Source organism: Malaclemys terrapin, chromosome 3, assembly GCF_027887155.1.
Source record: "Malaclemys terrapin pileata isolate rMalTer1 chromosome 3, rMalTer1.hap1, whole genome shotgun sequence".
NCBI lineage: Eukaryota > Metazoa > Chordata > Testudines > Emydidae > Malaclemys > Malaclemys terrapin.
Window position 1 is genome coordinate 54937078 of NC_071507.1, and position 16614 is coordinate 54953691.

The 16614-nt window shown below is 45.0% G+C and overlaps 1 protein-coding gene across 1 annotated transcript in view; it reads left to right on the forward strand.

Moving 5' to 3' along the window:
* GALNT14 (polypeptide N-acetylgalactosaminyltransferase 14) overlaps positions 1–16614 on the forward strand; it is a 193982-nt gene that overhangs the window by 119348 nt on the left and 58020 nt on the right. Inside the window, exon 3 of the mRNA XM_054023906.1 lies at positions 8049–8147. Within this exon, the coding sequence (XP_053879881.1) occupies positions 8049–8147 (99 nt within the window). The remainder of the gene's footprint in view (positions 1–8048; positions 8148–16614) is intronic.

Below are 16614 nucleotides of genomic sequence, written 5' to 3' on the forward strand. Positions count from 1 at the left end.
GCAATGAACTGCTCAGTGTGAGTAAGGCAGAGTTGAGCCTTTCATATCTCCTTACCTCAATTTCCCAGGCTGAAAAATGGGGTTAGCATACCTCATGGGGGACAGGAAGGCTCAATTCATTAATGAGCAAGAACATAAGAACGGTCATACTGGGTCAGACCAATGCTCCATCTAGCCCCATATCCTGTCTTCCAACAGTGGCCAATGCCAGGTGCTTCAGAGGAAATGAACAGAACAGGCAGTCATCGAGTGATCCATCCCCTGTCGTCCACTCTCAGCTTCTTGTAGCCAGAGGCTAGGGACACTCGGAGCATGGAGTTGCATCCCTGACCACCATGGCTAACAGCCATTGATGGATCTATCCTCCATGAACTTATCTAATTCTTTTCTGAGCTCTGTTATACTTTTGGCCCTTCACAATATCCCCTGGCAATGAGTTCCATAGGTTGACTGTGTGAAGACGGATTTCCTTATGTTTGTTTTAAACCTGCAACCTATTAATTTCGTTGGATGACCCCTGGTTCTTGTGTTATGTGAAGGGATAAATAACATTTCCTAATTCGCTTTCTCCACGCCAGTCATGATTTTATAGACCTCTATTATATCCCTCCTTAGTCATCTCTTTTCCACGCTGAAAAGTCCCAATCTTTTAAATTTCTCCTCATTTGGAAGCTGTTCCATACCCCTAATCATTTTTGTTGCCCTTCTCTATATCTTTTCCACCTCTAATATATCTTTTTTGAGATGGGGTGACCAGAACTGCATGCAGTATTCAAGGTGTGGGCGTACCATGGATTTATATAGTGGCATTATGATATTTACTGTCTTATTATCAATCCTTTTCCTAATGGTTCCTAACATTCTGTTAGCTTTTTTGACTGCATGTGGAGTCTTTGCAATCTTGCGAAGGAAGGCCATCATGGCAGTACAAAATCATAATGTTCTTTTGGTCTGAAGCTAATCAGCATAGCCTGGGATCCCCTGGAGAATTCTCTTTGGCAAGTTGTTAGAACTGATTGTTAATTCTCACTATCCACAGGCATGTCTTGCTGCTGTGGGCTTTCATGCACCTCAGAGGCTGAACAGACCTCACGCTATGGTCAGCCAAGCTCGGCATGGGGTTGGCATAAGCAATAGTTCTACTAGTCCTTCTTCCCTGCCTTGTTGCGGGATTTCAGAGCATGGACAGAGCTCATAGACTGTGAGCTACATGGTAGTGCAAACACAAGCAGTGCAGTCATTTATTTTTAAGGAACAATCTTGGTTTCCTAAAAATGTTGTGGGTTTTTTTTTCCTTGTTGGCAATTGGATGACCTATGAGGTACCATAAGCAGCAGAAAGCATTTATCCAGTGACAGCCCGAGGTAGCACAGGCAGCTCTTAATGGGTTTATTTTCATTATTACAGCAATTTTAGGGCGGCATGCTGCAATTTTCACTTGCGGGGAGGTATTAAATTGAAATTACCCCAGATGTAATTGTCACACAGAATAAGCCTGGCCATGCTGAATTTAATGCTTTTCCAAGCTGTGGTTTTTATTGCCCAAGCAAGTGCCAAAAAAACACTTGTAGTCAACAGCTTAAACTGTGCTCTGCCTCTTCAGGAGCCAGGGGCTTAGCTGCTGTTACATTGGGAAACAAACATGGGGGCTGGGAGGAAGAACCTTGCTAGAACGTTTCATTCCTTTTTATCCGACTGACAAATTTCCCCATTCATCTGCGTTTCCTCTTGCTCAGACTGGTGTCAATCAGGAATAACACCACTGGAGCTACCCATGTACAAAACTGGTGTGGAAGGAGACCTGGCGCTGTTTTGCTCGGTGTCAGATATACAAAGCATGACTTGAAACCTTACTTCCAGGAGCCATCCCATGCCCAACTACAGCTGGACCTGAGCCACAGAATTCAGAGCCAGAAGGGAACTTTACCAGTGTAATGGTGCACTTGGACCTCTGGTCCAAGTCTCCACTGCTCTGCATCTCGTGCAGTGATATACACCTGGGCAACGTGGGTGTAAAACCAGGTCAGAACAGTGGCACTTCATACCCATTTGATAGGTGCAGGCTATGAATCAGGCCCCCCAGATGCAAGGCAGTAGAGAATCAGGCCCCCGGGGTTTTGATTCAGCCCATTATGCAGAGTTAGGACCCAAGTTTGCAGATCTTGAAAGTGTTTGGATTTGGAGTTTTGGCTGTTCTATCAACTTCCTGCCTGAAGAAAACATTGGCTGCTTGCTAATCAGATACTGTACATAAGTGACGGTACTGTAACTGCAGCTGGCATTTTAAAGGTGTATGACACCCAAATACAAGGACTCTGCATCACGTCTCGTTGGAATTGATAAATCTGCGCATCTCCTAAACTGTCTGGGTGATGTATTTTGCAAGTGCTTTCCACACCCTTTCTTTTCATTGCCAAAAATAGCATCCCTTGTATGATACACAGAACTCCTTGCTGGTGCCAGGTTCGAAATGGATGGAAGGACACACATCTGGGAGCAGTTAGGGGATAACTGTTTATAAGTAACGTGGAGAGAGTCATTATACAGTCTGTAACAAGCAAGCAGCATTCAGATCAAAGACCTGTCTTGTTTTAGTTCTCATATAAGCCAATAGAAAAAACTACTGTGAGTGTGAGTGTATTACTGTAGGATACAGGAGACCAAAGTGACATGGTATTGTAACTTAGGGCACAATATGATGAGTTGCTGTTTGGTAACTCTCTGCTCTCCGCATCCCTGAAATGTAACTTTGATAAACGAAAGGTGTTGTGTAACATGGGTGTGGTGGTCTGTCCCATCTAGTGGCACTTAGAGAGAGATGCACGAGTCTGCTCTACAGCCTTAGCTAAGAGCCAGGTGGCTTTTAGCTCATGCAGTAGAGGCTCAGGCACTAAGTTCCAGAGGTCCCAGATTTGATCCCGCCCGCCAACAACCGGGGTCTGTTGGCATTACAGGTGCACATGGGCCAATGTCATCAGCCCCTCTCCTATAGCCTGATGGGCTCTGCACTTTCAGGATCCTCGGAGAAGGGACCTATGGTCTATTTTGGATAACGCAGCACAGGCGTCTGGCCAATGTGCAGTGCCAGTTATAAAAGAGCATACAAGCTGCTTGGGTGGGATAGAAAACCTGAGGGAAAATGAGATATAGATGACATGATGTTGGACATTGGCTATCCTACTGCATTCCAGTTCAGCTGTTTCACTTTAAGGTTACAGTAAAGGCTACACTCATCTGAGGACTCCAAAAGAGCAGCAAAGATGTTAGAGGTTTATCTGGATTTACGGAGCTGGATACTCAGCTGGTGTAAATCAGTATTGCTCTATTGAAATCATTGAACCCAGCTGAGGATCACAATGATTCCAAGATCTCAGATGTTTTAGTTTGGGAAGGAGACCAGTAGGGGGGCTGTGATTCTGGATCCTGGACTCCATAGTCTAAAGACTGGAGTGAAAACAGTCTCTCCTTTCTATCCTGTCCCAGTGGCCACATTGTGTTATTAAAGAACAGTGAATTTAGAAACAATCAATCTAGAACCTATGGAATTCATTGCCCCAGGAAGTCAGCGTGTTTCCTAGGGATAGGCCTGAACAAAAACTGCAGGGTTGGACTTGCCCCTAGACATTAGGCAAGTTCAACTAGGATCTCTGCTTTGTAGATTTGACCCTTCTCTAGTCTATTCTCTAACTCTCACTTATCATCCTGCTGGTCTGTGCACTTACAGGACAAGAAAGTCAACAGACAAAACTGCGTGGGAGTTCAGACCCGTAAAGGAAAAGAAGAGAGATATCTTCTGAGATCTCCCTTTTTCTGCTGCTTTAAACCCCACCCCCACATAGTTTATTCTGTTTGATTTATACTCTATCAGTGATTCCGTCTATCCTGCTGGAGTAAATATTGACAGAAAGGGCGGACTCGGATTAAAAAAAGATCAGTGTGATGCTGCAAGCCTACCGAGACGAAATGAGAATTCCACATGATGCTCACAAAGCTGCTAAAATGGCCCACGGAATAAAAATCTCACAGATGACCTCATGCCAGAAGCTTGTGTGTGCATCAGCATCTTCACTGAGGACCTGCCTTTGATCTCATTCGTGCTGGTGCCAATGGGGAATGACTCCATGGAAGGCAATGGTGCCAAGCTGCCGTAAGTCAGATCAGCATCAGGTCCTGGAGTTTCTGTGGCAGAAAAGCCAATGAGATATGTCAAAGGAGCCTTTTAAAAATTGTTTTTGTTGTAAGAGACCAATTAGTTTTCAGGCTCCGCAGAGAAACCCGTTGATGGTGCTGCAAGGCAAAGTCTTGGGGATTTAACTACAATGCAGGCTGCGTGAAACATCAGAGGAGTGAGCACAGTGCGGTGCAGGGGGCTGGAGAGGGCTCGGCCTCTACACACCATGAACATTGGGAGATTGTTCTCCATTCATCCAATCACTGCTCTAGGCTGACGTAGAACTTCACGTGCCACTTCTGCACTAGGTTATTTCTAGCGCAAAAGGCCGAGAACAAAGGGATACTCATGTATGGGAACAATGAGGTGGCCTGAATTTTTGGTTACATTATGGACACATCAGAGCCCCAGGGTGTATGAAATCGAGGTCCCATTGTGCATTAAAAAAATTAACAAGAAAGAGGCAGTCCCTGCCTCAGAATGCTTACAAACTAAGTAGACAAGATAAAGGGTGGTGAAGGGATTTGCCCACGGCCCTGGACAGATGTAGGAACAGAACTCAGGTCTCCTAATTTTCAGAGCAGTGTTATAGCTACTAGACCTGTGGTCCCCAAACTTTTCAGGGTTGTGTGCCTCCTTGCTCCTGTCTTCACCCCCCCAGTGGAGATGGGTGGGGGGACACAGACAGGAGTAAGGGGGCTGAGGCTGGGGGTGGAGCTGGGAGTGAAGCTGCACCAAGGCTGGGGACGGGGCCAGGCGCGGGGCCAGGAGTCAGGGCTGTGTCTGGGGGCAGAGCCGGAGCAGAGCTGGGGGCAGGGTGGGGCTGGGTGGTGCTCCCTCCCCGCCCTCTGTGCAGGCTTGGCCCCCCCCCCCATTTATTCCTCCCCCAAACATTCCTCTGTGCCCCTCTAGGGGGGCATGCCCCACAGTTTGGGGACCTAAAGTTTCAATTGACCACAGTTTTCTCCCCAGTTATCACTGAAATCCCAATTTCCTTAACTCTGTTTGGTTCTGTGAAACGCTATATACTGTGCACTTGTTTGTAGGTTTGGCTCACTCGTGTTAGAAACTGAACCATGTAGCCTATAGGACTAACCTGCTTGCTTGCATATATATATACAGTAACTCCTCACTTAACGTAGTTATGTTCCTGAAAAATGTGACTTTAAATGAAGCGATGTTAAGCAACTCCAATTTCCCCATAAGAATGAATGTAAAGTGGGGGGTTAGGTTCCAGGGAAATTTTTTTTTTGCCATACAGTACAGTACTCTAGTTGGGAGGTGCCCCCACCTTACCCCACACAGGCACAGCCCGGCACTGGAGACAATGAGGCAGGCAAGGAGGCTGAAGGTGCTGTAGGCTAGGAGAAGCAGGTTGTGCAGCAGCAGTGGCAGCTTCCCCTACTCTGCAAGCACCAGGGGCGGGGGGTTCAACCCTCGACCTGCCCACTCCACCCCTTCCCCCAAACCCCCACCCTTAACCCGCCTCCTCTTCTGCCCTCCCTTTATGCTGCACGCCGCGTCCTTGCTCCTCCCCCTTCCCTCCCCTGCCTTCTGCCCGCGGCAATCAGCTGGCTTGCAGTGTTCAGGGGGGAGGAGCGAGGACTCGGCGTGCAGGCTCCCCCTTTCCTCTCCTGCCTCCTGCGCGCGGCAAGTCAGCTGATTGCCGTGGGCAGGAGGGGGAAGGCGCTGATCCATAGGGTCTGCTGGCAGGTGGGAGGTGCTGTGGGGGGGGTAGGGCGTAGGGGAGCTGATGGGGGTTGGCCAGCGGTGGACAAAGTAGGCAGCCAAACGACGTTATAGAGAAGCATTGCACACCTTTAAATGGAGCATGTTCTCTAATTGAGCAGGGACATAAGATCAAAAAAAAGTTAAGCGAGAGGACATTAAGTGGGGAGTTACTGTGTGTGTGTGTGTGTGTGTGTGTGTGTGTGTATATATATATATATATTCTTATAGTTTAAGTATTTGGTTTATTGTAATAGGTTTACAGATTTATATTAAAAATAAGTTTGGCTGTGATGCAAGAGACCTATAGGCCAAAAACCTGTATGTTAAGCTAAATTAGCATATCTATATTAAGACCTTTTACCCAGAAAGCAAAGTTGACCTATATATTGAGACTTGTTACTAAATAGATAAGCACCCACTCATATATCTAAGACCATTTATCTAGGCTAATAGACAATGGAAGAATGGCATGGTGCCCACAATTTGTACCCACAGACTTAACAGGTACACCACAAGGAAAGAACTGAAATGACTAAAGAATAGAAATAATATATGAGCATAGGTACATGTCATCAACATGCACAAACATACTATCCTATGGGGTAAGTGTACCCTAACATTTTGTGGTTGAGGAATGAAATTTGAGCATAGGGGGAAGGATTTCTGGCACTTGTGCCCTATAAAAGAGGTGACCCACCTCGCTAGAGTATTCTTTTTCTACGCTATCTCTATTCCTCTTCCTCTTCCTCTTCCTCTTCCTCTTCTATTCTATCTACCTACTATGGCTATGACTATTACTAGGCTGTACTTGTTCTTCTTAAACTTTCTAAATTTCAAGGGAACTAGGCTAAGCTCGGTTTCCCTAAGCTTTTATTCTTAGTTTGTTGATTAGTTTTTGATTTTAAGTTTGTTAGTCAAGTAAACCGTAAGTTAGTTTTGATAGCTCTTAGCATTAGTTTCTTCTAATCAGTGAGCACTGCATCCCTCACTCAAGAATTGAGAAACCTGAACCGCAAGGCTGTTCCTGTGTTATCAAGGAAGGGTGTGAGTATATTAACCAAAGCTTTGTAGCATATAATCCTATATTACCATATGTATCTTTTGAATAGCAGTCATGCAATTGTAACTCTGATTATTTTACCATTTAATTATTATTTCACTGATTTTAATAAAAAGGCTTTAAGGCTATATCTGTCTCAGGGTGAGCTTCCTGTCATACCCCGGGGGGCCTTTGTAAATTCTGTGGAGCCTTATTCAGTATTGTCTAGTGGTTAGAGCAAAGGACTGGGGGCCAGGATACCTAGGTTCTAATTGTGGCTCTGCCACTACCTCAATGTGTAGCTTTGGGCATTTCACATAACCTCTCTGTGTCTCAATTGACTCTTCTGTAAAGTAGGAGGAATAATTCCAGCTGTACAGTCTTCTGAGGTTAATAATTAATGTATATAAAGTGCTTTTAGATCCCTAGATGAAGGGTGCTAGAGAAGCAGAAAGTCTGACCCTTGTACTGTAGCTGCATCTGAGAAATATTCTTTATGGATTTATTCATACATCATTCAGGGCTGGATGAGCAGATGTTTTCAGTGTGGTGTGATCACTTCTCAGTCAAAAGAGCCCCAAGATCTGGGAGCTCATCCCAAGCCTTCTGGAAGGGACCAGCTACAGGGGGGAAGAATCCTGTGCCCTGGGTCCCAATCCCCAAAGTGCAGGAGAAGGATAGGTCTAGTCAGGCTGTTGGGAACTCTTCTGGGCTGGACCCACTGCATAATACTGTTTGTGTTGTGATGTAACAATATCTGTGCCAGGAATGCACATCAAAAGTCTGTTTGGGTTCCTCAAACACTGTGTCTATATAAGCTGAACCTCTTTGGGGATGTCCATTGCTAGTCACAGTAGGGTTACCCACACCCAGAAACAAAGCTGAATGAAAGGGGGATGGTAGAATTCCCAGGCAACTTATCCCACAGAGTAGAATGTTATAGATTCTGGGTCAAACAGAAATGAATAGTTCAGAAAACCACTATTTTAGTAGTGTCAGGAGAACATCTACCTTTACACTGTGCCTTTAATGTTTGTGTCTATTAAATAAGCTGCCATTTTACATTCCAGAACTATAGTGATACCTGTATCTTTTCTAACTTCTCAGATGTACAACTTTGCACTATCGTCCAGATCTGCCATCAACAAGTATCATCATCACCTTCCATAATGAAGCCAGGTCCACCCTGTTAAGAACTATCAGAAGGTAAGACCGACTCATGCAAAGGAATATGCGTGTGCAGCATGGTTTTTTTTTGCTCCTGCTCCAAAAACATGTGTGCCACTTTCCTCACAGTATGACAGATACTCCTTCACATTTCAAAAAAGGTTAGACGTTTGCATGAATAATAGCATTTTCAGCTACACTTACCAGGGTAAAATTACAAAGGCTACTAACCCAGGTCCTAAGATGATCCGTAGCTAAGGATAGCATGAGATCTGACTCCTGGTAAGTAGTTTTGCACAAGGAGGTGCATTATGGAGTGGCTTCCTTTGCAGTGTCTGACAATGGTCACTATCGGGAACAGGTCCCCAATCTAGATGGATCTTGGGATGGCAGTTTTTATATTAATAGACTCATAGACTTAAAGGTCAGAAAGGACCATTATGATCATCTAGTCTGACCTCCTGCACAACGCAGGCCACATAATCTCACCCACCCACTCCTGTAACAAACCCTAACCTATGCCTGAGTTATTGAAGTCCTCAAATCATGGTTTGAAGACCTCAAGGTGCAGAGAATCCTCCAGCAAGTGACCCATGCCCCACACTGCAGAGGAAGGCGAAAAACCTCCAGGGCCTCTGCCAATCTGCCCTGGAGGAAAATTCCTTCCCGACCCCAAATATGGTGATCAGTTAAACCCTGAGCATGTGGGCAAGACTCACCAGCCAGCACCCAGGAAAGAATTCTCTGTAATAACTCAGATCCCACCCCATCTAACATCCTATCACAGGCCATTGAGCATATTTACCTGATAATAATCAAAGATCAATTAATTGCCAAAATTAGGCTATCCCATCATACCAGCCCCTCCATAAACTTATCAAGCTTAATCTTGAAGCCAGATATGTCTTTTGCCCCCACTGCTCCCCTTGGAAGGCTGTTCCAGAACTTCACTCCTCTGATGGTTAGAAACCTTTGTCTAATTTCAAGTCTAAACTTCCTAATGTCCAGTTTATATCCATTTGTTCTTGAGTCCACATTGGTTCTAAGCTTAAATAATTCCTCTCCCTCCCTGATATTTATCCCTCTGATATATTTATGGAGAGCAATCATATCTCCCCTCAGCCTTCTTTTGGTTAAGCTAAACAAGCCAAGCTCTTTGAGTCTCCTTTCATAAGACAGGTTTTCCATTCCTCGGATCATCCTAGTAGCCCTTCTCTGTATCTGTTTCAGTTTGAATTCATCTTTCTTAAACATGGGAGACCAGAACTGCACACAGTATTCCAGATGAGGTCTCACCAGTGCCTTGTATAACCCTACTAACACCTCCTTATCTCTACTGGAAATACCTCGCCTGATGCATTCCAAGACTGCATTAGCTTTTTTAATGACCATATCACATTGGTGGCTCATAGTCATCCTGTGATCAATCAATACTCCAAGGTCCTTCTCCTCCTCTGTTACTTCCAACTGATGTGTCCCCAATTTATAACCAAAATTCTTATTAATCCCTAAATGCATGACCTTGCACTTTTCACTATTAAATTTCATCCTATTACTATTACTCCAGTTTACAAGGTCATCCAGATCTTCCTGTATGATATCCCAGTCCTTCTCTGTATTAGCAATACCTCCCAGCTTTGTGTTATCCACAAACTTTATTAGCACATTCCCACTTTTTGTACCAAGGTCAGTAATAAAAAGATTAAATAAGATTGGTCCCAAAACCGATCCATGAGGAACTCCACTAGTAACCTCCCTCCAGCCTGACAGTTCACCTTTCAGTACGACCCGTTGTAGTCTCCCCTTTAACTAGTTTGACTATCAACGCTGAGCTGTGTTTTGCCATAGTCAGCAAGGGATATCTGTGGCTTTGCAGAGGTCTGCTTTAGTATCATTTTTGAGCTTCTCCAGTGACACCTGAAGGCCACATGGGATGCCAGCAAGGAGAGTTAACTGAGAAGCTCTGATGGCTCACAAAGAGGCTGCATTTTCAAGGACAGTTTCTGAGCTCTTCTAAATGAGCTGTAGAGAGGTCTGGGCACATGGCCATTTTTCCATTTGTTGGTTTGTTCTTGGCTGTGGTTTACTGTAGGGGGATATAGTATATGCTTCATTTTCACTGCAGGTTTTCTAAAAGCAGCTTTGAATTCCAGTGTGGGTCTTGAATCTACATAGCTCTTTGCTGTAGAATGGAAAGATTTCTTGTAACCTATCCACACCTTCTGTCCTGAGGGTTAGATCTGTGCACTTTCTCCAGTGGCTTATCCCATAGGAATGGTCAGATGCATTCAGTCCTGTTTCTATAATAAACATTTGACAGGTGGATTTCACACTCATGTAAGTAAGGGAAGGGGATAGACTCATCAAGTTTAAGTCCAGAAGGGACCACCAAAGCTTCTAGTTTGACCTCCTGTATATATATATATTACAGGAGGTCAATCCCATCCAGCCACCCCCATCCCAAGCCAATAACTGGAATTAGACCAAAGTATTACAATCCTCAGGAGACTAAACTATTATGTGCCCCAGGCAGAGAACAGGAGGGATCGAAATGCACCAATGCCTCAGACCCTTGCAATGGCAGGGAATTGATTGATATCACTGCCTGGAGCCAGGCAATAGTCGATGCACGTATGCAACTCCAGTTCATCCTTTGATGGGCAATAGAGCCTGCACTTCAGGCCGATGCTGCGTAAACTTCTTTCTGACAGGCCTGTGCCTTGGTCATTGTGGCCTGCAGCCCCTCCTGCTATCACGGTCCTGGGCCTCTCAGGAGCCGAGTCTGCCAAACGTGACTAATTGTACTGGCTTGGTGACATGGACAAATTTCCACAGAGTATGACACACACCTGCAAATGTTTCTTTGCGGCCACTCCAACTCAGGCCACATCCCCAGCTGCTGTAACTCAGCAGAGTTCCACTAACGTCTAGACAGCTAGATTGATTTACACCAGCTAAGGACCTGGCCCCAGGCCTGCACTGGTGAGAGCCATGGATGTTAAAGAGCCCTTTGCCATCAGACATAGGTTGCTGACCGGGGGCCAGATTCGTCTTTGCTTACTAGACATCTCCTTCACCCCTTTGAGCCCCTGATGGCTTCATCTGTCTGAGAGCAGAACCCTTTCTCGGGAAGACACGTGCATATTAGGAGCGAGTTTGACCGTTCTGCAACTGAATTCCTGCTTTCCTTTATGGCATCACTCCCCATCCCAGCTCCTTCACATCTCACCTCATACTGTGTCACCACCTCCCTTCGTCTGGGTGGATCTAATAGACACACAGCACCATCTCTCTTCACTCTGTACTGACTCCTGTTGTGTTCATTTAGATGGAATACAGGTGTTAGCATAACCCAGTTACTGTCCAACATTAAACAGTGTTAAACAAGGCTCAGGGCTTGGTATACAGAGGTCTCAGCCTCCTTAGTACCAGTAAGGAGCTGCTGGACTGGAACGCTGGGTCTGCAGAGTCTGGCACAGCTGATGTTCCCACATCCCCACCAGGAGGCCTCAGAGAACCATATGCAAGGAGCACTGGGGAGATGAAGTGTGTTAGGAAGAACGGCTCAAAGGGACCATAGCAACAGCAGCCTGTGACCTGATGGGCCCAGGCTCACTATTTAACCCAGGAGGGAGCCCCAGGAAAGTTGTCTGAGCAGCCATGCAGACTTCTGGTTTGCGGAGCTCTAGACCTCACCTTGCTTGCTGATCTCCAGTCTCTGACCTGGCCTGACTCTGATCCTGGCTTTTGCCTACTAATCCTGGCTCTAGCAATTACTCTGATCCCTCCACACTGACTACTGCCTCGTGACTGCCCTGGGCTTGGTGACAGCAGCCCAGCTGTGACTGCTAGGTCAGACTGCCTATGCCTAGGTCCCTTACAGTATGGCGAACGTCCCATTAAAATCATTTTACCCTTTTACAGATACCAAAATAGATAAAGAAAAGAAGGAAAAATGTTAATTTTAACATGATTTTCTGTTACCTTTCCCTTTAGCTGGAGAGTTGTGGAGGGGAAAATATCCCATGTTTGATAGCTTCTTAGAGCGTATCAAAGATGGTAATAACTGTCCTTGGGGAGAAAAGAGGAGAAATTAGTTGAGAAGGGCTGGCACTGTTAATGTCCAGTCCCGTTTCATGTCAGGTAGTTGGGATTCCACTGGAGTTGGTAGGGGTGCTGATGTCATCTGGGTCCCTCACTCTCTAGCCCACTCTGGTCAGGTCATTCCTCAGGATCAGGATGAAGAAGGTCTGGAGTCCCAGAAGACAGTGGGGGTGGCAGCTATGATGGTGATGCTCACTTCAGTAGCTTCTGTTTGTTCTTTCCTTATTTTTCCTCCAAAGTATTTCTTTAAGGACTCACAAAGGGATTGATAGATGGAATGCCCCATCCCCTCATTATTTTGTCCACCACTTAGGCCTACTATCTGACACCAATTTTGGTTCATAAATTCCTGATTCCACATGTTCTGTTTTTACCAAGCATGATTTTAACATATTCCTTGAACCCTATCAGTAGGCCCTTTTGTTTAGACTAATTTAGTCTGTCTCTTTTTTGTACCTTTCCCCATCAACATTTGTCATTATAGGGTACTGTGACATCTCACATATTTTTTACAGCTGAGCTCACAATTAGAGTAAATTTGTAGGTTCATTTATCACAACGTTTCTGACCTGAGTTTGGACTGATCCAAGATCCAGTCCTTCATCTTTAAAGCCAACAATGGGCAAGGCTTAATTCTCCGAGACCACCTCCCTGCCACTATCATGCATGACAGGAAGTCTCCAGGGGGAGGCACTGTGCAATTCCATGGTTCCTAAGGTCAAGATGAACCAATCTCTTACCACTTCTAAGGTCAGTTGATGAGCTCCTCACTTCGGAGTGGCTTTCCCCAGTAATGGAGTAGCAGAATGATGCAGAAGTGTTACTCCTGGGAGACAACCTCTAGGAGTGATGAGGACATGTGAAAGTGTTAGGATCACAATATACTCCTCAATATACTCCTTGTGCCTAGCTACTGTGGTGATGGGTATATACACATGTAGACAGGTACAGTTGGTTTATTATAATTATGGTTGGATTAGAAATGCAAAATAAGTAGATTTCCCTCTTATTCCTTGTTCCTCTGTTATATATTTCCCATGGGATTGTCCCTGATTTCCATGTCATTAACAGCCCTTTCAGCCATCCTTTTTTTTTTTTTTTTCTCCTTCATGGAGATGTTTTGTTTGATTAGATTACTTTGATTCTACTCTTGAACCATTGTGATTTCACTCACGGCTTCTGTCCTTGTAGCTCCTCCTCCCCTCCCACATCTCTCTATCCAATCTGGCTCACATGTTTTATCTGGTGATGTGCACCTCCAGGATTGCTTCTAATTACAGCACCTACTTGCCACAAAATAACCTCGAAATGTCACCATGGACCTGTGGGTATTTCCTTTCCAGCCACAGTGCAATGGCCTGGAATGGTCAGTTTTACTATTTGTACTGGATCAAAACCAGGGCTGGATAAATGTGGACAGATAAAGCAAATTAAAGGTAAAGCAAACCCAACCCCAAACTCCCCCACCTCCCACTTCCTTGGGGTGGGTTCCCAGAGCTATCCTGCGCTGACTGGCTATCCCTTGGGATTGGCTCCTGGAGCCAGTGCTGTCTGTTCATGTGGCTTGTGATGCTGAGGTTGGGTTCAGCAGACTCAGTCTGGATTCAATCCCGAACAGGCTGCCCAGCCGTAGACCAGCCCCTGGGGGCTCCAGCTGTTGTTAGGAAAGAGGATTGCTGACTCAATTCCTGCCCTACCTTGGTTCAGCTCCAAACATGCACACACCTCCATTTCCTGCCTGCCTTTGGACCCTGTTCAGATCTTGTCTCCTCTTAAGCCTTTGTAGGCTAATTTATCCAGCCTTCTGATCTGTTTTTTCTCACTCAGCAAATGCTTGGCTTAATTAAATCTTACAAATCTCTGTTCTATGACATCGGTAACATCTTGGATCATTTTTTCATGTGACAGTCACCGTGAAATCTGTCTTAATACTACTTCATGCTTCTGTAGCAGCTTCCATTGAAGGATCTCAAAGCACTTTATGTGCAACAACACTAATAGTCATACCTAGCTCTTGTATAGGACTTTTCATCAGCACATCTCAAAGTGCAAAGGCTGGCAAGTATCATTATCCCCATTTGTCTGATGGGGAAACTGAGGCACAGAGTGGTGACCTGACTTGCCCCAGGTCATCCAGCAGGTCAGTGGTAGAGCCTGGAATAGAGAACTCAGATGTCTTGAGTCCCAGTTGAGTGCTCCATCCACTATCTTTTTGAATTAAGCCTCTCACTAACACTGTGAAATTAGTACGCACTATCCATCCTCCTTTTATAAATGGGGATAAAGTGGGGCAGAAAGAGGTTGTTTGACTTGTCTCAGGTCACAGAGAGAATGAATGGCAGTCAGGGAGAGAACTCTAATCACTAGGTAACACTGCCTCTTTGTTTCACTGTTTATCTTCTCTCTACCATGGATTTCTTCTTCCCTGCAAAGTTAGTCCTGAGCACCGTACAGTGCCTAGCACAATGGAATCCTGGTCTTGAACTATGGTTCCAAGGTGCTATAGTAATATAAATAATAATTAATAATATTTTGTGCCTGGCTAGGGGTCAGAGTGGTGTTGCTTTGGCCCTGAGTTTGGCTGCCTGGCAGTGAAATAAGATAATGACCACTCCCAAGAGTCTTCATAACAAATCAATGGGCATCATCATCATAAACACGAGGAACAAGAATAGGAAAGACAAATTGAGTCTTGTAAAATTCACAGGAGTGGGGATAGGCTGTAGTGTCCTAATTGGACACATCAACCAATTGGAGCATGTTGCATGTATGTACTGAAGATGAGCAAACAGTGGGAGAAATTTACCATTAATAATCTTTTGAACTCAAAAGTAAAGGTCAATTTGACCCTGTTTGTGGCCTTTTCCATAGACATCTGAGATCCTACTAGTTTGAATCCTCATCTAAAGTGGGGTTTTAGCTTGAATACTTAATATTCACTGTGAGCAAACTTTGAATTGGATTGTAAAATCTGCACATCCTGCTCAGTCTTCAGTGGCATGAGTGTTGTGTGACTTCCGTCACTACTCAGTGTGACACTCCGTGTGGATGTCACACTTTGAACATCTGCAGTGCACCATTTGTGAACGATCTGCATCCCGAGAATTAGTCACTGACAAAAATTAGAAGATTATGTTGAATAATTACTTGGTTCAAGAAACTCATGGTCTGTTCCCACACCATTTGCCAACAGCAGGGAAAAAAGGAAAAAATCATTGAATCCATGAATCTGGGAATTATTTTATCAGCGTTACTATATGTGAACATCTCAGGGACTAGGTAGGTTCTTAGGGCCAAAGCAAAAAAACAAAAACAAAAAAAGGAGGAGGATGGGAAGGGAGAAGAAAGGGGCAGATGGGAAGAAAGATGGCATTGTCATTAAGGGTATATTTCACTGGGCATGAGGAGACCTGGGTTAAATTCCTGGCTCTGCCACATATTTTCTATGTGACCTTGGGCAAGTCACTTAATCTCTTTGCGTCTCAGTTCCCCAGGTGTAACATAGCACTGCCCTACCCCACAGGGCAGGTGTGAGGAGGATAAATACATTAAAGATTGTGAGACATTCACAAACTATGGTGATGGGGCCATATAAATACCTGAAAACAGAGAGTGGAAAAGAAATTGGAATCCCTTTTCAGCTGTCTGCCCTACTTGCCATCCTTTATTTCCTTTCCCATAATCTTTTCTTTCTGATCTCTCCCTCTGCCTCCTACAAACTTGAATTAAAAAAGAAAATTCCATGTCATTTTCCTGTCCCTGCTGCCCTGCTCCTCCCTAGGGAGAGCTGAAGGACATCCATAGTGGCACAGCAGTTATTGGAGGGTAAAGAGCAATGCTGAAGTGAAGGAACTGGACTCGACAAGGCCTGGATTGACCGTAAAGGCTCTTAACAGTGATTACTGGTAACATCTTACCATCATGTAACCCTGTCTATCCAGAAGGACCCCAAGGTGCTTTGCAAGTGCATGTGGGAATATCTCCTGCATCTCCTACTGAAGTGCAGCCAACTCTGGGGTGGAACATTCTGTGCTTGTTGGATGCTTCTCAGGATCAAGCCCATAAAAGTCAATGGTTGCTCAGCACCTTGCCAGACAAAAAATTGAAGATAAATCCTGCATCCACCTGAAACAATGAGGGGGATTTTAGGGAGACACGGTGGAATTCCCCAGACTGGAATCTGACCGGAACAGCAGGGTTGATGGGCCTATGCCTGTAAAATGGGTCACATGTCATCTTTAATGAACCCAGGTGATCAGGACCTCTGTTTTATGTCTCATCCCAAAGATAGCTGGGGCAGTCTGGGAAGTTTTAGAATCAGCCAAACTCTTGTAAGAACTCAGTAGGACAGGAATTGTGAAGTGCCAGTGACTGGCAGCCTGCCAGGTAAGGAATTGCTGCA